Source organism: Mastacembelus armatus, chromosome 20, assembly GCF_900324485.2.
Source record: "Mastacembelus armatus chromosome 20, fMasArm1.2, whole genome shotgun sequence".
Taxonomy (NCBI): Eukaryota; Metazoa; Chordata; class Actinopteri; order Synbranchiformes; family Mastacembelidae; genus Mastacembelus; species Mastacembelus armatus.
This window is the reverse complement of record NC_046652.1, coordinates 18,011,907-18,037,008: the sequence shown is the minus strand read 5'-3', so window position 1 is coordinate 18,037,008 and position 25,102 is coordinate 18,011,907. Positions and strand designations below refer to the sequence as shown.

The 25,102-nt window shown below is 42.8% G+C and overlaps 2 protein-coding genes across 5 annotated transcripts; one reads left to right on the top strand and one right to left on the bottom strand.

The window, feature by feature from the left end:
* Positions 1-302: 302 nt before the first annotated feature.
* idi1 (isopentenyl-diphosphate delta isomerase 1) lies at positions 303-5,945 on the bottom strand. Of its 2 annotated transcripts, XM_033325766.1 has the most exons (7): positions 5,816-5,945; positions 3,616-3,803; positions 1,988-2,160; positions 1,807-1,899; positions 1,578-1,708; positions 1,373-1,477; positions 303-1,206 (listed from the first exon to the last, which is right to left on the bottom strand). In XM_033325766.1, the coding sequence occupies exons 2-7, from the start codon at positions 3,756-3,758 to the stop codon at positions 994-996; spliced, it is 858 nt and encodes a 285-aa protein (XP_033181657.1). In that variant the 5' UTR covers positions 3,759-3,803; positions 5,816-5,945; the 3' UTR covers positions 303-993. The 2 variants fall into 2 exon arrangements, with proteins under 2 accessions (XP_033181657.1, XP_033181658.1); XM_033325767.1 differs by lacking the exon at positions 3,616-3,803 and having other exon boundaries at positions 5,816-5,942.
* LOC113121346 (WD repeat-containing protein 37-like) lies at positions 5,893-22,381 on the top strand. 3 transcript variants are annotated; one of them, XM_026291714.2, is made up of 14 exons: positions 5,893-6,021; positions 6,644-6,913; positions 8,774-8,870; positions 8,986-9,081; positions 9,498-9,562; positions 10,350-10,488; positions 10,869-10,940; positions 11,747-11,791; positions 11,864-11,940; positions 12,025-12,259; positions 13,576-13,717; positions 18,129-18,263; positions 18,356-18,470; positions 21,060-22,381. In XM_026291714.2, exons 2-14 carry the CDS (start codon positions 6,761-6,763, stop codon positions 21,189-21,191), a joined length of 1,503 nt encoding a protein of 500 aa, XP_026147499.1. In that variant the 5' UTR covers positions 5,893-6,021; positions 6,644-6,760; the 3' UTR covers positions 21,192-22,381. The 3 variants fall into 3 exon arrangements, with proteins under 3 accessions (XP_026147499.1, XP_026147500.1, XP_026147498.1); XM_026291715.1 differs by lacking the exon at positions 5,893-6,021 and adding an exon at positions 6,031-6,229; XM_026291713.1 differs by lacking the exon at positions 5,893-6,021 and adding an exon at positions 6,031-6,323.
* Positions 22,382-25,102: the final 2,721 nt, after the last annotated feature.

The following is a 25,102-nucleotide window of genomic DNA, read 5'->3' as shown; positions in this document are numbered from 1 at the left end:
TTGCTCTGCTTTGAGATTTGCTTTATATGGTTTTATATATTTCTTGTAGCTGTAAATGTGAGTGTGTGTTTGTGTGTGTGATAAGACTGGCCATCTGTCCAGGGCAGACCCTGCCTCTCACCCGGTGTCAGCTGGTACTGGCTCCAGCCCACCGCTCGAGGCCCTGGATGTTTCAGGATTAGTGGGTGTGGATGGTTTTTGTTGTCAAAAAGTACATTTTAAGTTCTACAGTGTAGTTTGCTCCTCATGCGATTAGCCTTTGGCATAATAACGGTAAAATAAAGACATCTGATGCCACCTGCTTGAAAGTTACAAAAGCAGCATTTTATCGCGTCTGTTTGACCATATCAACACTATGATACAGTCACAAGGTGAAACTAGAAATTTAGAGGTATCATACATTCATTTGGAGCAGATTCTTCTAATTATTATCTATTAATGTGATTAAAGCCCGTAATGGAAATACAGCTATTTAATTCAACCATCAAATACTGTACTTTATTGTGTAAGAGAGTACACAGACACAGATCGTTCACCGACATAAAGTAAAAGTGGTTGTTGTGACTTGTACACTATTCACTTCTCTCTAATGCCTCGTGCTCACACGCTTTTTAAGTTTCTATAAAAAATAGGCGATTTTCTGCCAAGCCAAACATCCAAAGGGTCAGATGTCTTCTGTCCAGGCTGAAGCTGATCAGAGCAGATTACCTGATGTGTTTGTTTTCTACATCCTCTGGACTGAGCCGGCCTAACACCCCAACAAGAATCACTTTCCATGTGTAGATGAAATTGCCTCAGAGCTACTAACCTCCCAGATACCACATCACGTCCTACATTAGCAAGTCTAACACGTTTTCTGGTTCTTTGACTGTAGAGATCATGCGTTTCTTCCTTGTTTTCCACCTTAAGGAACCTGCTGTGATCAGAAGTCAGGCAAATACTGTAACAAACAGCCTGTAAGGACTAGAGGTACAGCCATGCTGCTGGTTGGGGTTACATGCGGTGGATGTTGTTGTGGTCAATGAACTGTTTGAGGTTCTGCAGATTGTCCCACCACTTGAAGAGGAATGTCTCTGCAATGAGGCTGAACCAGGGTGTAATCTTCAGTTTCTTGTGCTTGGCCTTCTCCAACATCTCCTTCAGCTCCTCCTTGGTCACGTAACAGTGGCTTTTGATCTCGTTGGGGTCTGGATTCAAGACCACATCCTTCCCAGAAACACAAATAAGAAGTTTACCGTCTATTATCTCAACTCATTCGGGACTTAATGCAGCACTAAGAAAAACAAAGTCACATAAAGGGCCTGTGGAATAAACGATCCCTGGGGCTAAATCACAGGTGGTATTGTAGCTGTACCCGACTTTAGTGTGTTACCTTCTGCATAAAGAGGATGTAATCAATCTCATGTTCTCCCCAGACCCCATCTGACTGGGCCTTGTAGTGGATTCTTGTTAGATATGTCATTTCATCTGGTGTCACCTGAGGAGCAACAAGAAGGTGGATGAGATCAGACTCTAGAAAGGATTTGTTGTGATCCTCAATCCCAATAACTGCAGAAACCAGGTGACGCACGTTATACCTGCTCCACCGATATACCCAGTTCAGCGTTGAGTCTCCTCTGAGCAGCTCTCCTCACTCCTAACGCATCCTTCTCCTCCAGCTCACTGTCCATGTGTAAAGGATGACTGCAGCATGTGTTTGTGAAGCAGCCTGCCCAAACCCACAACACACAGGAGACGGTTAAACCTTTTCCCTACGACTGCTAAGGAGGCCTTTAAGATGGAGAGGTTTAATGGTTTGTTGCTGACCTGGAAAAGTGATTTTGGCGTCAGATCTCTGCTGTAAGAGCAGCTTCTCTTCGCTGTTAAAAATGAAGACGCTGAAAGCTCTGTGTAATAAACCTAGTACAACAAAAAAAACAAACATTTAGTATAAGTCAAACCTGCCATGGTAAATAAGACATGAAGTTCAGCACAGCAGAGGACAAACCTTTGTCAATGTTGCTGTTGAGGTGGCAGTTTTTCTTGGTATCGGCTCCGAGTTTGTGATCGTTGTCATCGATGAGGATGCACATCTCGGACAGCAGCTGCACCTGCTTCTCATCCAGGTGGTCTGTGGTTATCTCAGGCATGCTGACTGCAGACTGTAGGTGCCTTACCTGGCTGTGGTGGAGGGAGGAGGAGCAAACAGACAACAGCCAATAGTTTAGTACGTTTTCACACTAAAACGAGAGATTTGTGCTGTAAAAATGACAATGTGCACATAGACAGCATAGAGTTACTAAGTATTGTTTTTAACTGGGGGCTTTCAGTGTTGCAGTAGATAGAGCAGTGTGGTTGAAGGCTGAACTAAGACTTTACACACTGGACATGGGCTGTGTCTCAACTCAGGGGCCACATCTACATCAAAAGCTGTTGTAGACCGAAGTGAGACCTAGTTAGTGGAGGTGTGTGAGGTTGTTTGTCTCTATGTGGCCCTGTGATGGACTGGTGACCTGTTTCAGGGTGGACCCCTGCCTTTCACCCAAAGAGAGCTGGGATAGGCTCCAGCTGATCCCTGGGACCCTGGTTAAGGACTAAGGGGGTCTAGATGATGGATGGATGGGTTCTGCTCCTACCATTGAGTCCAGAAGTTCCGCTCTTGAAGCCGAGCTGTGACAGCTACAGGTGGATCAGAGTTGGACAATGGTACTGGTAAATTTATTGTTAATACTGTAGCCAGCTGTTGATAATATTTTTTATGGTCTGTTGGAGGATGGGGGGATGCCTCACTGCCACCTTGAGATTATTAAGACCCCTTGTATTGTTATTTGACTAAACCTATACCTATTTAAAAAGGTGATCCAGAGATTCAGCACTCGTATTCAGGATATTTGCTTTTCGTCACCGGTGCACAAAGGATGTTACAATAAACTGGATGTGACGGATCCAACAACTGCAGCCTTTGTTTCCTGAGGAAAGAAGCATGTCCACTTTTGAAGGAGTCTTCTTGACCCTCGTCATGACGCTTTGACAGGATCAGCCTTCAAATCTAGCATTTGAAAGATGTGTCCCGTGAATTGAGACGCACCTTTGAGTCTTCACCAAGTTCAGTAACAGTGAATAAAATTATTTTCTCTTATTATTTCTTACACTCAGAACCAAAGTGCTGACGTATTTTTCAGTTCTTAGTAACTAACAGTAAAGTGATTCATCAGCACAAGACACATTTCTATACAGGGACGATCAGGTATAAACTAAAAACATCTTTTTGATTTCACCTGCTGATGAAAAGAACAAGACATTGAACTGTAACTTCTGCTAAGCACCGACGTTGGACACCTGACGACAAATAAATCTCGACTCAACAAAAAGATGCAAAGCACCAAAAACAGTGTCTGCATGCGGTCAGCTCCTTAGCTTCATTCAGACCAGGTGGGCTGCAGAAGGCAATGCAAAGGAAACCTCACAGTGAAATAATGTTTTAATGTTAATGAGCAGTGGTCAGATGAACCAGCCAGCGCTGATCCAGACCAGACTAATCTGCAGCAGAGCTCAGCTATGAATAGCACAGACACAGCTGCTCGGCTCACCTGTCCTTTAGCTTCCACCGCTTAGGAAAAACCGGTCCTGGCTTACCTGGATATAGGTCTGCCGCAGACTGATACAAGAACAGGACTGATCCTCGCTGCAGCAGCTCTGCCGGTCCAGGCTACCCCTGGCTTTAACGCAGTGGATCCCTTGCAGGACGCCCAGAGCGCCGCCCACAGACCCCGCACCATGGCGTGACCAAAAGAGAAATCCAATCACAGGGACAGAAGGCGTTTCTAAAACCCGGGAAGAAATCACACCCGTCAGGATCGGAAGATACACTGCGCAGGGTCAACAACAAAAAGCGAGTTCACGCCCCATTTTCTGCGGATTATTAAGAGGAAGTCCGGTCCGCAAGATCCACTGTCCTCTTTTTCCAGCTATTCCCTTATCCTACCCACTGCTGATTACCTGGGTCAGGTGTGTTCAGCCAATCAGAAGCTGGAAGATATGACGTCACTAAGTCTTCGTCCCTTTATGGAGCCTGAACAGTTGGACTTTGGCACTAAAACATGAACTTTGGCACTGAGATCAGAACTGAAACATAAAACCCTGGCATTGAAACAAGTATTTATCCTGAAAATAATTAGTTTTTGTGGATGTTACTGGTTATTTCAACGACAATCTTCTGATTTTCAGTCTTTTGATGCCAAAGTTTTCTTTATTCAGTTTTGGCTCTGAGGGATGTGGTTACTACATGTTCTGCACAGAACTTGCATATTAAGGAATAAATAATACAGCTCATATCTCACTGTTCAGTTTACTGTCCTGTGAACATCTTGAAGTACACTTTCTACTAGCAGGAATACTATTGTGGATATCTAATTAACAGTAGTAGTCTGAGTAGTACAAATACCCTTCAACCCTCATCTGAGACGGTACCTTCCATGGGTGTGTCAGCGGTGGACAGATTACAGGTCCACTTGGTGTTGGAACAACACCATTGGTCTGCACTAGCTCAAAGAGCATCCTCATTCCTGCAGAGGAGGTAACGGTGTTGGAGGTCGACAGATACCTGAGTCCACCTCAACAACAGGCTGGATTGGAACTCTAACACAGAGGGTTTCTAGAGGGGGGGACAGAACAGACCCTAAACAGTACAACATCGTCTGCTGCCATCAGTTGGTGCAGCCAGTGGCCCTAGCAGACTGATCAGGAAGGCTGGCTCTGTGCTGGGGACTCCTCTAGGATCTTTGGATCGTTGTTTGTGAGAAGAAGGATGTTTCAGAGAACATGTCACAGCCCTTCTCTGACCTGCTGGTCCAACAGCACTTTCAGCGAGAACGCCACAGCAAGTCTTTACTGCAAACTGCCATCACCCTGTGCAATCCCTGTCCAACATGCTGGACCTCCCTCCACCTGTCACTGCTGTCCAGGGTTACAGGGCAGCTGGAGCTAATCTCAGCTGACACTCACATTCACACTTCTGGGTAATGTAAAGTCGCCAGTTAACCTAACCCCAAACTGCATGTGTTTGGGCTGTGGGAGGAAAAGTACTACACAGTTTATTTGGTTTGGTATAGTATTTAGCTCATAGTTGTGTTGCATTGCTGCATTGAAAGTATGGTTATGTTCTCAGCCAAGTCCACCTAAAATGTAGAAGTACTCAATGCAGAGGTTTATGTATGTAGTCCAGGTTAATCTGTATCAATGCATCATTATTTTACCAGCCCGTTGTATCCATACCTCCAGTTAAACTGCACCTGAGTACAGCGGTTGAGTAAATGTATGTACTTAACTTCCACCTCTGGTAATATTACATCAATAACAGTAGAAAATAGTAATAGCAATGGAAGAATTCTTAATTATTATTATCAATAATTTCCATTTAAAACTTTAAGGATGTGTTTAAACACAGCAGCGTTTTTGCTTTCAATTAAAGACAAAGCGAAATAAGGGCAAAACAAAGTAGAATTAAAAATACGATAAATTATTCTATAAAAAATAAAAAAACAAAGGGGAAATTAATAATTACGTTGTGTAATGATGCAATCTGTATGACTTTGTCAACAACTGCAAATAATTCATTTCAGGTATCTTTATTAATCTAAAATTAAATTAATTTTTCAAACGTACATCCACGCATGCGTATAAAGACGTCTGTGACGTTTTTAAATGACGTAATTACGTGCGGTCGGCTCGACTTCCGCCCTGTACCCGAACAACAACAGGGTGTAAACTGTCAGACCACAGCACAAGTGCGCATGTGCAGCCTATAAATAAACCGATTAAATGTTCGATTACTCACAGACGTTTCCCCCTGACTCGGACAGATAAAGGACGTGTCTTGGCGTAACTTGTGTTTGTTTTCGGGGACAAGACGAGACCGCGGTCTGACCACCCAGCTTTCCCTCCTGTCTCTGACGTCAGGGCTGTTCCTTGGATGACGTGGCGGCGGCGTGACAGCCCATTGGCCTAAAGGGAGTAAACAAGCCACATGATGCGGAAGTTGAGGTAAACACATTAAAAGCGAGAAATATTTTGATTAAAAAGTGTCCTGGTTGTCAGATTACAGTCAGGTTACAGCTGTTATCATTCACTGTTAATGGCACGTTGGCCACACACTGATGAATTTCAATTAGGAACCCCGCATCGTTTCAGCGTCTCCATTCATCGCCCATTCAGTGATGTGTTGGGTTAACAGCTGCTGCAATAACATGTGGTAACTAACCCGAGTTAACTAACCCGAGTTAGCGCGTAGCTTATTTCGTTTTTAGGTTTTCTATGCTATCCAGACTCAGGACGCAGTGACGGCGGTGAGTATTGTTTCGTATATGAGAGGAGATGATCCTGCAGGTATAATTTATACTGTTGATCTGCAAAGACTAGTTATTGTGTTTGTGTTTGTGTTTATGTTATTAGTCTGGCACATGTTTGCTTGTTGGCTGGCACATGATAACACATCACGGCTGTCAGTGTTAGACTTTACTGCTGGGCAACAGCAAATTCAGATGAGATGATAATAATAAAGATGATAATAATAATAATGTAGTGAATTAGCAGGTCAGAGTTGCTCTTTACCTGTAAGTTCCTGCAGTGGGTATAGTCCTCTACTTAATGTCCTTTTTACCTGCAGGCAGGTGGTAATCACTGAACACCCTGACCCACCCACCTGTCAAACATTAAAAAGCAGCTAAACTGCTTCTCAGAAAGGAAGTGAGCAGGGGGCAGGGCCAACCAGCAGGTAGGAGGGATGCCTGTGGAAGGCGGAAGCAGCAGCGGCCCTGCTCAAGCTGCCTGTCACCCCAAACAGAAGCGTAAGGCTCACAGTTTATCCATCCTGCACACCAACAGTACGGAAGAGAGGCCACCAGGGGTCCAACGAGGAGACATGGTGGAGGGACAGGTAAGGGCCATACATAGACACTCATGCTTTATCTCTGTCATACTAAGCACACACATACTCAAAATGAATACTATAAGGCATGTCATAACATAGGTGTTAGTGTGACCTACAAGAAAAAAAAAACATGACCAGAAAGTTGGTTATTTTTAATATTTTTTATGTTGTGGTGTGAAGCTGTAGATGGCATTGAGATTATAGTACAAGCCGGTTTAGTGGCATTGCTTTTGTTTTCTACCTGCTGGTGCAACATTCACATACAATCTACAGCTTGTTTATTATCTGATGTGGTTTCTTCACCCACTCTCTACACTGGTTAGTGTAGATGTGCATGTTGGATACTGGGTTTGATTTGTTGAAGAATACGAACTGTTCCTGTTTTAGCCGATCTGTGCAGTCAAGTTATGTATTGACAACTAATTTCTCTCTTTTAGAAAGGGAAGCCCATGTAAGCTTTTTGACAAACTGGCATTTCTTGATGCGAACCAGTTGTGTTGGACTATCACGCAACTGAACTTCTAAAAAAAGAAAAGATGTTTCTATTTAATCAAGAAGATCGTGGTTATCAAGTTTTGGGAGTTGGCTTTTTGAGAGTCATCGTTCAGATATGTTGCACGAAGGGTTAGTGAGTGGCTGGAAAGAGTTTGATAGCATCATCATGTTTTTCTGTCATGGGAAATAAAACTGGTTGACTCAAACCAGTAACACAAAAAATACATGTGGCTTTTTCTTGATCTAGATTTTGGATCAAAATGTTAATTTCAAAATAAAGTGATGCTTGACTTTGTCTGCTCGACACTGTCCTTGAATTGTCACTCGCTAAAGCTAGAGCTCAGCTTGCACTGGTCTGGACTCTCATCAACTTTTAATAATGTCTGCTTGTCCAGGTCTGATTAGTCTTTTCAGCAGGCTTTTTTTTTTTGCCAAGACAGGCAGGCTCTGTTTATGTACCTAGTTTAGCACCCATGGCACAGGTTCCACATACAGACTATGCCATAAACACATATTTTGTATGATAGGATGCATTGTATAACACACTTTCCATGCTGTTATTAACCAGCTTTAAAGCCCTAACTAAGCCACTTTGAATTCATAATAGCTGCCTACTGTTTGCTAATTGACCTCTTTTCACCAAGTGTGTTGACAAGTGGCCCTGGCAGAATGGTCAGGTGGTTAAAACTGTTGGTCTTGAATGTGTGCCAGAAGAAAGTGAAGTGTTTGGTTTCCTCGTCTTTCATATGGCTGTAAAAACAAGCCGCAGCTCTCGAGGCATGCTGTCAGATGGAGCCTTTTGAATTCATTGTTCTCTCTTTGCATGTTAGTCCCGTGAATAGTCTGGCACTCAGCTGGTATCTAGAGTTAACCATGGAGGTAATCTATTTGAAATATTTGACTTTGGCTGTTTGGAACCTGGCTGGTGTGTAGTTAGTCAGTTATTAGTAGGGAGTAGATGTGTATACTAAGACACAGCTCAGTGTTTGAAGAAGTGCATTTGGTGGCTGATTTAATCACATAAACATACAGGGCAGGTTTGACAAAGCAGGTGGGTGGGTTGCCTGCAGTTTATTTAAGTAGTGTGCTTAGTTGTGTCACTCAAACCATTCTTTGATTAGTAGTTATGCAATATATAAGATCAGTTTATCAAAGCAAAATTGTACTTGTTTATTTCAGCATTTTAATGTTTGAACATATTTATTAGTGAAAGCATTTGTAAAGGCTATATATATATGTATATATATATATATATATACAATATATTGCTTTATTACTTCAAAAAGAGTGCAGGGTTGAATAAGGCCTATGTGAAAGCTTTCTATTTATGTGTTTAACCAGTGTTTATCCTTCTTCTGTTTGTTTATCCAGGACCCCAAACTGCCCCTCTCCATACGCACCAATCTTCTTGACCTTTTTGGGCAGATTGAGCGAGAGTTTGAAAATCTCTACATTGAAAATCTTGAATGTGAGTGACGGGCGGGGATGTGCACTGATGTTCAGGTGCTGATTGATTAACCAGATGGCTCCAGAGTGTATAGAGAGTTTGTTTACTGATGCCTGTTACTGTGCTAATATTAAAGTACGCCGGGAAATTGACTCCCTGAATGAACGTCTAACTGGAGATGGACAGACCATTGAGGGAGGAGACCCCACAAAAGGTGCCCTGAAAACAAAAGGTGCAGTATCTCCTTCAGGTTTCTTAACCTCAATTACACTTCTTGATTTTCTTTCTTTTTTTTTATTGTAAACTGCCTTGAGATGATTGTATTGTGATTTGGAGCTATACAAATAAATTGGATTAAATTGAAAGGGTCAGGTCTGCTAGCTAGTGTTGTTTTAACATCCTGTAGTTATGCTCATTTTTATGGTGAGCGGTGTCTCTCTTTTTCTGTTCTACTGTTTATCATGATTTACGTTTTTTTTGGGATGTTGTAACTGATGTTATCCAGCTTTGACTCGCCCCCCCCCCAGGGCGGGCTATTTCAAGCCTTGACACTTTTATGAAGCCATTACTGCAGAAGTGAAACTGGTGTTTGTGATTCAGTGGTGAATTTGATTCATTAGTCTTTTCTATTGTCTCTCCATCACACAGCGAGCCACAGTACCAGTCAGCTGTCACAGAAACTGAAGACAACCTATAAAGCCTCTACCAGCAAGGTAACTGGTAACTGTTACAGTATTAAACCAATTTACAGAGCCATGAGATGTGTCATCTGCATAAATATTTGAGCTGTTTGGGATTCCAAGTATATATTTACTACCTTAAACGCTTTTAGACTTTATTTTTTATTCAGCTGCACATGTGCCTCTATAACTATAACCATTGTAGGCAGCCATACTGAAGGTGTTCTTGTTCTCTTGTTGCTTGCTGCACATCGTGTTCTCATTACAGTAAACTGAGAAGATTGTGTTGTACTGTAATGTGCACACAGTGGATGCTATGAGAGAGCATACATTAACACAGTCTGATGCAAGTGAAGCAGATGTTTAACAGCACTATGTAATGACTAAACCTATTGCCATGGTCAGCTGTCTGCTTGCCTACTGCAAGCAGACAGGCATATAGATTATAAGTTGTGATAAGTTTAGTTTCTTCATCTGGAAGCCTGCATCAGCTGTAAAAATAAAAAAAGACCACTAGAGAAGCTTTTTTATTTTTAGAGACTTGTTACTAATTATTACCAATTACTGGTCCATCCACACATAGTTTTTATTGGCCTATGAGACGTGCTGACTGACTGGACCTTACATTTACAGTGGTGAGGAAAAGTATGTGCAAAACTATGGAATTGCATTTTTTTCTTGCAGTAAATATAAAACATGATTACCTTTTCATCTACATCACAAATATTGGTAAACACAATGAGCTCAAGCTAAAAACACACAAACCCTTTGACTTGTTTTGTCTCTTGGTGCCATCCACCCGTCATCTCTCCCTGTTCAGATTGTGTCCAGTTTCAAAGCCACCACAGGATCCCGGGATTTGTGCCAGCTGCTCAAGGAGTATGTTGGTCACAGGGATGGGATCTGGGACCTCAGCATCACCAGAACTCAGCCAGTGGTTCTGGGCACCGCCTCAGCAGGTGCACTAAGTCACTTCACTGAGTGTAGAAATCTATGTATTGCAGCAGTATTTATTTTTTCATGCAGCTAACAAACCAGGCAGTGTTTTCAGTAGGAATAAAGGTGCCGTGTGCATTTTACACCATTATAGCATTGTCCAAATAAGCAGAAATGAGACCATAGTTGTGGTCTTTGATGCATCTGATGCAGACCAGGAGTGGTGCTAATACAGCCATATTTCAAAAAAGACAACTTTCCTGCAGCTGCACGTTTATTGGTTCATGTTGTGCACAATCTGATTATAAACTAGTCCCACTGAATCAAATTCCACAGCCTACTAGGTGAATAGTGTCTGATTTAATATTAATGTCATTTATCTTCTGATTCCTGTGTGACACAGACCACTCAGCTCTGCTGTGGAGCATAGAGACTGGGAAATGTCTGCTCAAGTATGCGGGTCATGCAGGATCAGGTAAAGAGACTTTCCAGTGATGCAAACAGCTCAAAGTGTCTGATGAAATAAATTCTACAGGATTCACTCAGTCTGTATATTAAGGTTTACAACATTTTTAATGTACAGTCAGGCCCCTAGGTATTTAGACCGCAGTTGATTAAAAACGAAGCAGTCGAGATTCATGTTCATGATGTTGAATTCAGATTTAATTCAAACAGGTTTAACAAAAAAAAAAAAATGTAATGCATTAAATGTGACCCTCATTTTCAGAGGTTAAACAGTAAATGGACAAACTAAGATAAAAATGTAGATGATTCTAATCTTTAATGGTTGGGTGAGTGTCCTCCCTTGCTGGGCCTGGCCTTTACTTGCAGCTGCTTGTTTTTAGGTCTTTCCTTAGTGGGAATTCCTCCCTGTCCCTAAGTGACAGGTGTGATTATAATGAGCAAGGCCTGATGGAAATAGGTTGGAGAATGATTTGCAAACATGTAAATATACAGTAAATACCAGTAATTATTTACAGCTTATGTCCGTCATTCATTCACTAGAGGACACTACTGCAGACAAACTATATTTCGGGCAGCTAAAGTGATGTTGACGTTGTCAGTGTGTGATAAGAGAGAACGTTACTTCACCCTCACTCCACAGCCCAACTGAACCGATTGTCTTTTGGCATGACTGGTAATGACAATATGAAAATATGAAAACACAGACAGTTGAGCCCAGTGCTCAGTGGCATTAAATTTAAGACATCTGACTGTACGTCAACATTTGTGTGCATGGACGTTAATGCTTGATTTAACTTGTGCACATGTTACCCACAGTCAACTCCATCAAGTTCCACCCTACAGAGCAGATGGCCCTCACAGGTAATCATTTAAATACACGTGTTTATTTTGTTTACTTGGCTGCATTGTATGAATATTTATCTGTCTGTGCAGCCTCTGGTGACCAAACTGCTCATATCTGGCGTTACATGGTGCAGCTTCCTGCCCCGCAGCCATCACCAGATGTCACCGTGAGTAGCTGTATAGATCTTCTCCAGTCTTGACATATGACATATCACTGCAGGCATCAGTCTACGATGTGTATCCCTGTCTAGGCTTCATGTGATGATGACCAGGACTCATCAGACAGGGAGGAAGGCGAGGTGGACGGCCAGGGGCCTTGCGAGGTCCCCACCATCCGGGTTCCTACAGCAAACCTGAAGAGCCACCAGGGAGTTGTGATTGCAGCCGATTGGTTGGTTGGAGGCCGACAAGTGGTGACGGCTTCCTGGGATCGTGCTGCCAACCTGTATGAGGTGGAAACGTCTGAACTGGTTCACACGCTTACTGGTAGGTCAAACTGGCTGACAGTTAGACATATTTAGATTTTATTTTCAGGCTTTTATATTTGAAGTATATTTACAGTCCCTTCAATTCATTGTGTTGTAGATTTAATTCTAAACTGACATTGAACGTTGACATTTTGCATATCAGGCGTATAATTTGTAGTTTGTGTAATTTATATGCAGCCGTATGGAATAGTGCAGCCATCCATGGACAAATTACATAGCTGGTGATGCGAATAGACATAAATCCAACCCAGAAAACACTGTCTGCATCATCTGTGTTGTTGCTACTGTCACAAGCAATCAGTAATTATGGCCCATTAGTGGGTGTCATGGCTTGAAACATATGTGTAGCAGTGGACACAGTGTTTGCGTCCCTATATCTCTGTGGCACTTCCAGATGTTGCTTTAGCAGACATTAGATGTTAACCTTTCTAAAGACGTCATGGTTAAGATTGACTTCTTAAGATTCAGATGTTCAGAGGAGCTCATGGTTGTTGAGTGTTACCACAATAGAGTCAGAGGATTTATCACCCTGATTACGATCCTTGACCTGCCTTAAAAGTGCTCATGGGTCAGTTTAGGCCTGGGAAGTTAATCTTCTTAAGTGTCTTTTAGAACCACTAAAGGTTAGGTTCATTAAAGAAATATACTAATGCTGTTTGTTCGGCAGCTGTTGGATAAATGACTCGTCTCCTTTACTGGAAGATTGTTGCACACATGTATGACAAGCAGTGTGGCAGGCTCGAGTACAATATCACCTCCTCTCTGCACAGAGAGAAGAGGGAGACAGACAAGCAGAGCAGCTCAGGACTAGAGGAAAGATAAAGATGGGTTGGCATTTGAGTGGTTTTATTTTACCGATCCTTTAAAATATGTCTCGATCGGCCCGTTTCTCCTGCTTAGGATTGTGCCTCAAATGAGAAATCATTAATTTCACAAACACAAAGCCTCTTTGGGCATTAGCCAGATGAAATATCACTGCCTATTTATTACATTTACTGTCTGCTGTTTGATTTCACCCTCTGAATTCTCAGTGTAATTTATCCACTATAGAGTGAAAATTCAACAATGGAATTAAAAAGTGGTGCTCATGACATTTCTGCATTTTATAGTTATTACTGCTGAAAATGACATGATGATGATGATGAGCAATGAAGGTTTATGTGAAATAAACATCTGTCTGCTGCGACTATTATTAAGTGAACTAGCGCCCGTTACATGTATAGGGGATAGTGTGTAGGCCAGGAAGGAACAAGGGGCTGGGTTTACACCCAGCCCTGATGTTTTCTTTTCTATTGTAAACCTGTCTTGTTGCAGGCCATGACCAGGAGCTGACCCACTGCTGTACCCACCCAACTCAGCGGCTGGTGGTCACCTCATCCAGAGATACCACCTTCAGACTGTGGGACTTTAGAGACCCATCCATCCACTCTGTCAACGTCTTCCAGGGACACACTGAGTCAGTCTGTCTCTCACTCTGTCTCACACATACATGCTTCTCCTTACTGGTTGAAACATCACTAACTGATGGTTAAAGGCCTGAACTCACCCTAAGCTCTTTATTGTTTGTCTTTCCTACATTAGAGATTATTTACCTGTAACACAACACTATAAAACAGCTCAGCCAATTACGTTCAGAGCAAAAGATGCACACAAATCAAAATATGTTTAATATTTTGGCCACATCCATCTGTGCTCTCATCACATGCCGTCGAGTAAAAGTCAAAAGCGGAGGCTTTATCTGACACTTGAGGTTATAAGTCAGCTGGCAAGTCTTCATTCCGCAGCACTACAGTGTTTCTGGACAAGATAACTGAACCAGACACACGTCCCTTCGACTTTTATGAAGGAATATTCATTTTCCCACTGTGTCTGAAATTTACTGCATACACTATTTTGCGTATCTTTTGTCACTGGCTTGATCGTGACAGTAGCTGCACCTTGAGTTAAGCAACCACTGATGTGACTTCAGAGAGATCTATGGGAGAGAAGCAGTCGAAACATAACTGAGGTCTTACAGATGATTCAAGAGCTACTGTAGTAGAAGATTAATTCCTTCCTTTCCAGCCTTGGTGATGCTGCTTTTAGGTACGAATATGTAAATTATACCATGGGGCTGATCTCTGGAAACATTCAAAGTTCCTGACTTTATTTCTTAAAGTAATGCTGGACTCTCGTTTATGTACTAATGTGATTGCTCCAGTTGTTTACTGGGCTGTTTGCTCTTCACCAGGGGTCTCTAACTCTGGTCCTCAAGGTTCAACTGTCCCCTCCCTAAACTGCTGATTACCTGGATTAGATCTCTGCACTTTCTGCAGGTATTCCCAGTCCAGGAGCTGTGTATTATTCAGCTTCTACAAAAATAGTTTCTAGTCTTCCTCTGGCCCCCTCAATAATAATATTTATACTATAATAATGATATAGTAGTATGCAGCATCTAGTGCCATTAAATATTCATTTAAACTGGTTTTATATAACCAGTTAACGTTTGACAGGACACATCTGTTAAATGAAAACCATTCAAGGTGACTAGATCATGGAGCTGGTGAAGATGTTACCAGTAGTGTGCAAAACTGTCTTGGAGACAAACAGTGGCAGTTATGAGGAGTCTAAACCAGCAAGAGAGAAGGTGTGTCTTGTTTCTGGTACTACCTGTTTCTGAGTGATGGCTAATTGCTGCAGGCTCCACTTTGTCCACATGGTGGTGCAGCACTGGTCGATGAATCCTTCCTGTACTTTGTTGTTTTTTTTTTCCTTCTTCCTTGTACAGTGCCACATTAATTTACAGACCCTATTGCTCTAAGCCAAATCCTCCACTTGCCTCTCATTCATTACTGAGCACTTCTTCTCACTTCGATAGCTTGCCTCTCTTCCTACCCTACTCTCTCTCCCTTGCTCTCCTGTTCATTTATCTGTCTGTTTCTGCGTTAATCCTCCACTCTGTGTAATTTGGCACTCTGCTTGCTGTTAACACTCAATTGCAGCCGCTTATTTCAAAAACGATGACTGTCAGGCTTGTCTGTGGCTTTCAATGGTAGCACTCTTTAAAAGGCATAAGAAGTGTGTGTGTGTGTGTGTGTGTGTGTGTGTGAAATGTTATTTGCATGTCTACAGGTGTGTGCTGGCTGGTACACTGGCAGTCTTTGATTGCAGTTGGAGGGATTACATAGAGCTCATTATGTGCGATGCCCAACGTGTATAATTCCCACCGATCCCACACTAATTCTCTCCTATAGACAATTGGCATAATGAGATTAACAATCAGTGTTTCACAGTTAACAGCAGCCCCCTCCTTTTCTTTCCTTCCTTCCTAAAGGCCTATCAACACTGATCTTTAAAGCGACAGTGTCCCTTCCTCCTTGTCCTTCACCCGTGAATTTAGCAACAAATGTACCAAACCTCGGGGCAAATGTCGTGATTCTCCACATTTCTGCTTTCTATTCTTAAAAAACAGAACAAACATTGAAAATAATATATATGTATAGTCTGTTTTGCCAACATGGGTATGATATAGATGAATCTGCTTGTTAGTAATCTAGCAGCAGTGCTTTAGACTAAAGGTCTTTAAGGGCTGTCCTGAGAACAGTAATCCAGACAGGATGAAACAAAAGTGTGAATAAAGACTTCGATGTTAGATCAATATTTCTTAAATAAGAAACTGCACATTTTTACATAGATTTAATATCTTCATCATCTTTCATATCTTCTGCTAATCTCCCAGAATTACCAGTGTAGTGTAGTGATGTGGCATGAATGGTCTAATCTGCCCATCCATCCTGTGCAGCCAGTAGAGGTGAGTGTGAGTAGTTTAATAGACAGAAGAGGTTGAGAGCTGGAGGGAAACTGCCTCTTATTTTACACTGGCAATTACATCTAACGCTTCCTGACAGTGAACTATGGCAGCTAAAAGTGCAGCATGCACCCTCTCTCATACCACCAGATAATTGCAGGGTACTGACAAAACAGCTGAGAGCAAACGGGAAGAATTGCTCTTAAAGGCAAATACCACGACACCATCGATGGCTGTCTGAGACATTTGGTTGTACCTGAGAGTGATGCATGTGTTTGTGCACGTAACGTAACAAAAGTGAGCGTGAAAACCTCTTAGTCTTTTGTACCTGATATGTTTAACACAGGGTCCGCTGTAAATCACCCTGGATAAGTAGTGAAACAACCTGTCAGATTGTTCAATCATGAACAACAGGCCTCAGGAAGAAGGATGAGGATGAGGCTACAGTGCCAGGACGTATTCTTTAGTTGACATAAGAGAATTATATGTTATGAATATGTGCCGGTAGGTGAAAAAATAACCAGGAAGCAAATATGGCATAAAGACAAGTCAAAGAATCGTCCTGCTGTGATAAACTTTTGGTTATTACCTTCCTGTGTGAGTTTTGTGACAGTTTTCCACCACATCTTGCATTAAGAAGCTACTCTGTGTCTTTGTCTTAATAACAAGGGAAACAAGCAAACTTATCAGAGTTACACATTTGATAATGACCTGTAGTCTTGATTTGGGACTGCACGGTTTGGGACGGACAGAAGAGGATATTGTTACTGGGCCGCATTGTTGTTTCATTGAATGAAGCATTATAATCTATCTGAAAATACAGTGACAAGACAAATGTAGATAGAGGGTTGATTCAATTAGGAATTACCAACTGTTCTTCCAAAAACTCTTCTGTCTGGCCACAATCCACAGATAATCAAAACATCATCCATCATTACTAGATCAATTAACACCAACTGTACTGCAGCGAGTATAAGGCAATATTAAAAAATAGACATTGTGAGACAATGACCAACAGATGTGAACATTTCAGCTTTAACAGTAATTATTGCTATTTAAGTCATAATAGTTTAAGGCATAATTGCACAAAGTCTGTTTAGTGGAATAAAATGTTTCATTTCATTGAAGAGGCTAATACTACAAGTGTGACTTGAGTTGTTTCTTGCATACTGTAACAGTCACGTCCTAATATAATGGGGGTAGATGTTCTTGTGTCATGTTTCTCAGCTGTTCTTGGAATCTTTAAATCACAGCGTACAGTAGCTGACGAGGAATATCTGACCTTTTATCTGCCACCAATAAAATGTTGAAAGGCCTATAAGGCTTTTATTGGGAGGAGAGATCCAGCTCATCTTAACTTCCCCAGCTGCAAAGGCGTCCCATGATTCCCCGTGTGTCCGTCTCTTCCTTTCCAGCTTGCTAAGTCTCCATCCACAAGGACTTTCGACTTTGGCTTTCAGAGACTTTGCAGAGACGCCTTTAAGTAACTTACCAGTCATTCTCTTTAACCATAATAAACCTGGTTCTCTTAATCTACCTCTTGTGTTCCCAGGTGGGCTGTAACAACACAGCAGTTTCCTTGAAACCCAGCCGTTATAAGAAGAAAATGTTCAGTCCTCTAATTAGATCTTAATGCCATGTCAACATGAATTGAGTTAAAATTCACAAAATATATATTATCGCCTCAGCAGTCAAGTTTGACATCATGCCATATTACAACAGCTAAAGCATCTGAACATAATATTTTATTACAGTAAGTGTCCTAGTTAAGACTAAATGTTAAGTACAGATGTTCCACAAGGGTCAATTCTTGGTTGTCTTCTGTTTTCAATGTCCAAACTAGTGTGATGTTTACTATTATGCAGATGATACCATTCTATACGTCACAGCTCTGCTCTAAAGTTGGAGCTCTCTGCATTTAACACATTTCAGTCATGATCCAATAGAAGCTTGTTCTAAACCAAATGTGTTATTTTCATACATACATATGTGTGTGTGTGTGTTTGATTACTGTTTGAACACACAAGGGCGATTATTATTATTTTATTATTTATTTATCTGTCTTCCGTTTGTATTGTAGCACAGTGACGGCGGCAGTGTTCACAGTAAGCGACAACGTGGTTTCTGGGAGTGACGACCGCACCGTGAAGGTGTGGGATCTGAAAAACATGAGGTCACCAATAGCAACCATCCGCACAGACTCAGCTGTGAACAGGTAGGTGAAAGGAGAAAGAGAACTGGGCAGCTTTGTGGGTGAGTTTCCCAAATCTGGACCCAGTTTAACATGGAGGTAATGTGATCTTTCAGGATAAGCGTCTCTACCAATCAGAAGATCATCGCCCTGCCACACGACAATCGACAAGTCCGACTGTTTGACCTGAGTGGAGCGAGGCTGGCCAGACTTCCACGTAGCAACCGAATGGTAAGGAAAGGGGGAAATAAGACACGAGTGTGAGCAGGGTTATCCTTCGTCTTAAACATGTTTTCATTTCATTTTTAGAATTTAAGGCCATAAATTTCAAAAATGCCTCAAATATCTGAAATGCTCTGTCTTTAATGCCCATTGAATCTAGTCTGCTCTGATTAGTCACCAATCCACTGTAGAGTTCTCCTTTCTGCCACCAGGTGTCGCAAAACCTATTACCCTGTTTGGAGATCCAGTTGTGGCTATCTGGAGAAGTTTGTTTTGTAATATTGTCATTTTGTGGTAAATGTCTCTATCACCAGAGGGGATTATTAATAATTAATTAATAATTATTTCTTTGTGATTTGCATTTTTATGACATTTGTGAGGTATGGTGAGGCAGGGAGAACGTCTAAATGTTGTGAACCTGGGATTCAGTCTTCATGAGGGTCTCTGTTGCTGCATTTAATAACTAAGACAGTGGACTCCAAAATTGGACCTGTGAACCTAGCTGGCTGTCTAATCGCCTGTGACCTGCCAGTGTCAGACCTGAGAGCAACACCTGTCTATAGTCCAAGAGTGGACGGACTTTAACGGTCAAGTTCCTGATTATTGAAGGGACAAACCAGCCAGTGGTTCAGTGAAACATGTCATTAACGTCATTAATCAAACTCAGTTAACTTAAATGTCCTGACTAGGTTAGTTTAGCGACCCCAGACTGCTTCAGTGTGATGTTATTGGTGTGGACACGAGTACAGTGTTGTTGCAGCAAGTCGTGGATGATGTTTGGGTTCAATGTTTCTGTTTGTGATGCCAGCACCACAAGGCGTCCGAGTGTCGCTGTAAAATTATCCGGTGTCAGAAGCTCTGGCCTTGGACAGACAGTAAACGGTCTAATACTGTACCTGCTTAGCTGGAGTCATATACAGTGACTGGACAGTACTGGAAGATTACCTGACCAGAGTCTGGAGGTCTGCCCCGATGATGCCCCAGATGACCCGGGATCACGTCTCCGACGGAATAGAATCCGGGGTTGTTCGCGACCCCTCAGGTGATTAAGAGTCCAAGGCTGCTCTGGTGGACGGCTCCTCAGGCGAACTGGAGTCCGGGAAGGTTCCGGAGGACGGCCCCTCGGTCGATCAGGAACATGGGAAGCAGTGGCGTCGACGGTGTCGGCCGGCCCACTGGGACGAAGATCAGGAACAGGAGTTGCAGTGGTATCGGTCGGACCGGCCGACCTACTTGGAAGGCTCGGAACAGGAGATGCAGTGGCGTATTGGGAAGACCAGGAGCGGGAGTAGGGGCCTCAGTGGGGACGCGGCCGTCGGCACACTGAGATCCAGGAGCTTGAGACTAGGGGGGAACTGGCACGGGCGCCGGTGTCGTAGACCGTGGAGCCGGCGACGGAGACCGGGGGACTGGCGACGGATACCGGGGGGAGACGATAGACACAGGGGACGTAGACCGAGGAGCGGGCGACGGAGACCGGGGACGTAGACCGAGAACCGGGCGACGGAGACCGGGGGGCTGACGACGTAGACCGGGGACGTAAACCGTGGAGCCGGCGACGGAGACCGGGGACGTAGACCGTGGAGCCGGCGACGGAGACCGGGGACGTAGACCGAGGAGCCGGCGACGGAGACCGGGGGACTGGCGACGGATACCGGGGGGAGACGATAGACACAGGGGACGTAGACCGAGGAGCGGGCGACGGAGGTCGGAGACGTAGACGGGGGAGCCGGCGACGGAGACCGGGGACGTAGACCGAGAACCGGGCGACGGAGACCGGGGGGCTGACGACGTAGACCGGGGACGTAGACCGTGTAGCCGGCGACGGAGACCGGGGACGTAGACCGAGGAGCCGGCGACGGAGACCGGGGGACTTGCGATGGAGACCGGGGACGTAGACCGTGGAGCCGGCGACGGAGACCGGGGACGTAGACCGAGGAGCCGGCGACGGAGACCGGGGGACTGGCGACGGAGACCGGGGGGGAGACGACACACACCGGGGACGTAGACGGGCTGCCTTTTCCCCGAAGTGAGTCTCTCCTCCGGCGTCCATGTGTCCCTGTCTGCTGGGCCCCTACTGGCCGGATTGTTCTGTCGCGTTTTTGTAAATGATTTTATCTGGACCCAAAGTTACAGAACAGACACTTAGTGAAAACAACAACAAAAGAGGCAAAACTCAACTCAGGAACATGAGACACAGGAACCGGGATTAGTCCGTTAGTCCAAAACACAGTGAGGTCACAGTACAAACCGGTGAAGAGGTGAAGAGGAGTGTTTAGAGTCCACCCCCAGCCAGTGGGGAACAGGTGAAGCTGGACCACACACAGGGGGAGACAAGGGAGCAGAGCTGGGAAAAACAGGAAGTCACCTCGTAGACCATAACAAAATAAAATAAAGCTACAAACATTTCTGCAAACTTTTATTTTGGAGGCGTTTTCCATTATTACATTTCCATTATTATACCTTGATAATTTTCTACGGGATTTAATTAGTGTCGCATGTTATTACACCGACATGTAGATATATAGAAATAAGTCTCATTTCATCAAACTAACATTTTAAACGTGTGTGTGTGTGTGTGCGTGTGTGCGCGTGCAGGGTCACAGGCGTATGGTGTGTTGTACCGCGTGGAACGAAGAGAACCAGACGTGCAACCTGTTCACCTGCGGCTTTGACCGACAGGCCATCGGCTGGAACATCAACATTCCTGCACTGCTGCAGGAGAAATAAAGCAAATGAAACACACGCACACACACACACACACACACACACACACACACACACACACACACACACACACACACACAGGTGACTGATGGTACAGGTCACATTAAACATCGTGTCTGTGCTGTATTGACGATGTGGTTTGTTCAGTTTTCTTTGCAGCCGTTTACTCGGCTCGACCCTTTCACACATTTTGCATGAGGTGTGAATTGTGACCTAGTTTATAGGCCGATGTGTTTAGATGTAGACCTTTGACCTTTGACCTTTGACCCCGCAGCCACAGGCAGCTGTTCTCTGATGAAGACATAATTTATTTCTGATGTTGTGGTTAAATGATAAAACGGTGTGATGCAGGTTCTTGGCTCGTTAATGGCTCATTGTCTGTTTCATCCTGTTATTTAAACTAATATTTCTGATCATGGAGCAAAAACATCCCGGTCAGAGATTCGAGTCTTTGCTTATCTTGACCTTTTGGACCTTCCAGTCCAGTTTTCCAGATTCTGTTGTGGATGTTTCGACCCAGTGACGCTGTAACTCCGCTTTGTTCCGTGTTTACAGTAGGACCGAACTTTTTCTGCAACATCTTAAAAATAATAGCAATAACCGGGAGACAGCTGCTCCTTTAGAGAGGTGGGACTGATCTATTGCCTGCGTGTTGCTGGTTTAGCTGCTCCCTTCTGTCAGCTGCAGTCTTTTGTTGCTGTCTTGTGTGGACCCGGGGTGGACGTTGAAGTAGCACGAGAGAGGACAGGTAATAAATCCATTCAAACACCTTACCGTCGCACTGAAAGAGGCGCGTTCACGCTATCTGTCTGAGCATCGACGAGGCTCTTCCAAATGCTTGTTAAATAACTAATTGTGTTCCAGTGGACTGTGCAGACGGGATTTCTATTCCCGTTTCATTCAGGGAACTCAATCTTGCGCCCGCTGATACCAGTGTCATTTTAATCTGCATGTACAAAGTAGGATTCTGTGCCCCACATATGAATTCTCACTTGAAGGAAATATGATTTTTGGATTGATACATTAAATTAGTACATGCCAGATTTTAGGGATGACAAAACGGAACAGGCTTCGCTCCATTGTCGCGAATCACATCCACCTCAAACCTTCATTATGTGACCTGCTTTGCATATTTTACCGTGAGGTCTTCACACTCCCTGACACTTCCCAATAAAAAATGTGTGATTTCCTTTTCCAGTCCCTGACGTGTCTTTTTCATCTTATTTAACACAGACCCCTGATCAACTTCTATTCATTTCTATAAGACACGTATCTTTTTTTATTTAAAAAGCGTCTAACTTTATTCATTTGGGTGGAAAATAAAGTCTGGTGTTAATGAGGCAGATAAAACACTGTTATTTTACTGAGCCGATATGACACTTAATATTTTTAACGAAGCCATATGGCAGCATGCAGTCGAAATGTTAACACTAAGTTCTCACACATATTTTTATTAAAACAAAGGATGATTTCAGTTAAATGTGTATAGATTAGCAGATTCTGGACCTTCCTCCACAATAGATCTAATAACACTGACAGCTCTGTTTTATTCAAAGCAGCTAAATACAACTCGTTCATTTTAATTAATTAACTTTATTATCTGCAGCTGAACTTTTCCCATTGTAACATATTCAAACATTTGGCATGGAAAAGACATTGGGTTCTGTTGGATCTAATTTATACACATATACAGGGGCGGTTCTAGGATTTCATCCTCAGGGGGGCTCAGCCCTGACTGTTGTTGCGTCGACAACGACAGACAGGAGGGCTAAAGGCCCCCCTAAAAAGGGTCTAGAACCGCCCCTGTATATGTATATTTATGTTTAGTAGTGACAAACCAACAGGGAGCTCTCAGCGTATTGTTTAGCTGTTTAGGAAGGTCATTTGTTAAAAAAAGGACCGGTGCCTTTAAGGCTTAATCATATTTATCATATTAGAGAACAGTAGGCATCGTCCATGTGAGTGCAGTATTTGTGTCTAAGCCAACTTTGTCTATTCTGTGGCGTTTTCCGTCCTCACTCATTAGACTTCAGCCGACTGGCTGCGACCAGCCACTGGAGCAAATTGTCAATTATGATGTTTATTGTAGAGCACACACAAGACTTCATGGCCTTAGGGGTAAGGGTGGCTGCTGCTGAGGAAGCATACCCCCCACCCCTTCTTCCTCGCTCCCTCTTCCTCCAGGCTAATTTGGTGGCTGGTCTCTGTGACACCTGCCACTGAGTCTAACAGAGATAACCATTTCCCCTTGGATTTCCCCTGGGACAGACGGGAGGAGGGACACCTATTTTTCTCTGGGTATTTGTCACCTCATTTTTTGATTTGTAGGTGTGTAGGTGTGTGTGTGTGTGTGTTTTCATTTATTGTTCTCCATTACTTCAATCCAAAAACTGTTAAAACCAGATAAAAATGACAAGATCTTGTCGTTTTATTCACATATACAGTACAAACATTCACTTTTTATTTGTTACTGAAGTGAAATGTACAGACCATAGTAGTAGCAATTCTTCATACACTTAAATATACACCATATGTACATAGTTCAGAATCTCTCTCTCATCTTTGTCTGCATCTTTTACACATTTTGTTTTTACATTTGTACACTTATAGATACAATTTCTGCCATTCAGTCAGTATGTAGTATTTCATATATCAAAGTAAATCTGAATCTACTGCTATGAGACATGGTCTGACACACGGAGGAATTTAGCTTCAACAATGTGACTTTGGAGGCTGCAGTGGATGATGCATATATTTGAAAAACTGAAAATCTGAACAATGACCTTGAGTTTTGCCTCTAGTCCAGTTGACTGATTCACCAACTAGGGCTTGTACTGTCCGGAGCCCCAAAAGTCCCAGTTGTGCAGTAGTGATCTGGATCTGGTGAATTATCGATGTACCAGAAACTTTACATTAACTAATGCAAGTCTTATGAAAAGGTTCCTGCCCTGTTGTACCTCGTCTTGTCAGCTTTCTTCACTCCCCATGATCCACATCTCATTCAGTCTTGCACCACATGTTGGTGAATTTCCTAATGTTTTTCTACAATTCACAAAACCTGGGGCCTGATGGTATTTTAGCAGAGGCGAACAAGCTGGTGCATAAAAAAAACTACTGATGTAAAAGTGGTGGGTGGGCAATAAAGACCTGACAGCAAAGGTTTGCCCCCTAAAAGACCAATCCGTCCACGCCAACTAGCACATAGCAGATTTTTATTTCTCTATTTTGTTGTGGAATCAAAAGTAAACATCTAAAAGATGAAAAAGCCTCTGCATTGGCATAAAAATATTTTTAGTACTGTCATGTCTGAAAGCCAGAGCCACCACACTTTACCTATTTAGTGTTTTAGGAAAAAAACTGGCACCTTCAAATGCATCATTCAAAAAAGACTAAACTGCGTCTTCAAGTACTTTAAGATGCAGAGCTGAGCAATACTGACTGACCAAAACCAGATAAAGGTAAGATAAACCTTATTCATCCCTGAAGGCAAATTTAAGTGAAAATACTTAACGAACCTGTAACATTACTGCAGTAAGTGGATACAGATCACATGTGAGTACTACGCAGAGAAATGAGTCTCAGTAGTGGTGAGAAAGTCGCGTTTTGTGATCTACAAATAACTAATATTTGAAAAAGTGCATGAAGTTTTGTGTTGACAAATGTACCACCGTTCAATCCACAAACAAACTGTGACCTCATGGCTTCACCATTTCACATTTTCACACCTTCAACAACAAAATAATATAATCACATGTTTTTAGAAGAGTCTTCTGATTTTAATAACTAATTGATTAATAAGGATGATTTTTTTTTTTAACTAAGGTTTTACCAAAAACAATTTCAAAATTCAGGAACTTTTTTTTTTATAATTCATTAAAAATTATATTGGTTTATATTATAAATGATATTGGTTT

Bases quoted from the DNA above. Each gene is read 5' to 3' on its own strand.
- idi1 (XM_033325766.1), bottom strand. From the start codon at position 3,758: ATGGTGCGGGGTCTGTGGGCGGCGCTCTGGGCGTCCTGCAAGGGATCC. The intron at 1,478-1,577 runs GTATAACGTGCG...GTTGCTCCTCAG, and splicing joins TGGGTATATCGGTGGAGCAG to GTGACACCAGATGAAATGAC. The intron at 1,207-1,372 runs GTAACACACTAA...GTTTCTGGGAAG, and splicing joins ACATCCTCTTTATGCAGAAG to GATGTGGTCTTGAATCCAGA.
- LOC113121346 (XM_026291714.2), top strand. From the start codon at position 6,761: ATGCCTGTGGAAGGCGGAAGCAGCAGCGGCCCTGCTCAAGCTGCCTGT. The intron at 10,489-10,868 runs GTGCACTAAGTC...TGTGTGACACAG, and splicing joins TCTGGGCACCGCCTCAGCAG to ACCACTCAGCTCTGCTGTGG. The intron at 11,792-11,863 runs GTAATCATTTAA...CTGTCTGTGCAG, and splicing joins AGAGCAGATGGCCCTCACAG to CCTCTGGTGACCAAACTGCT.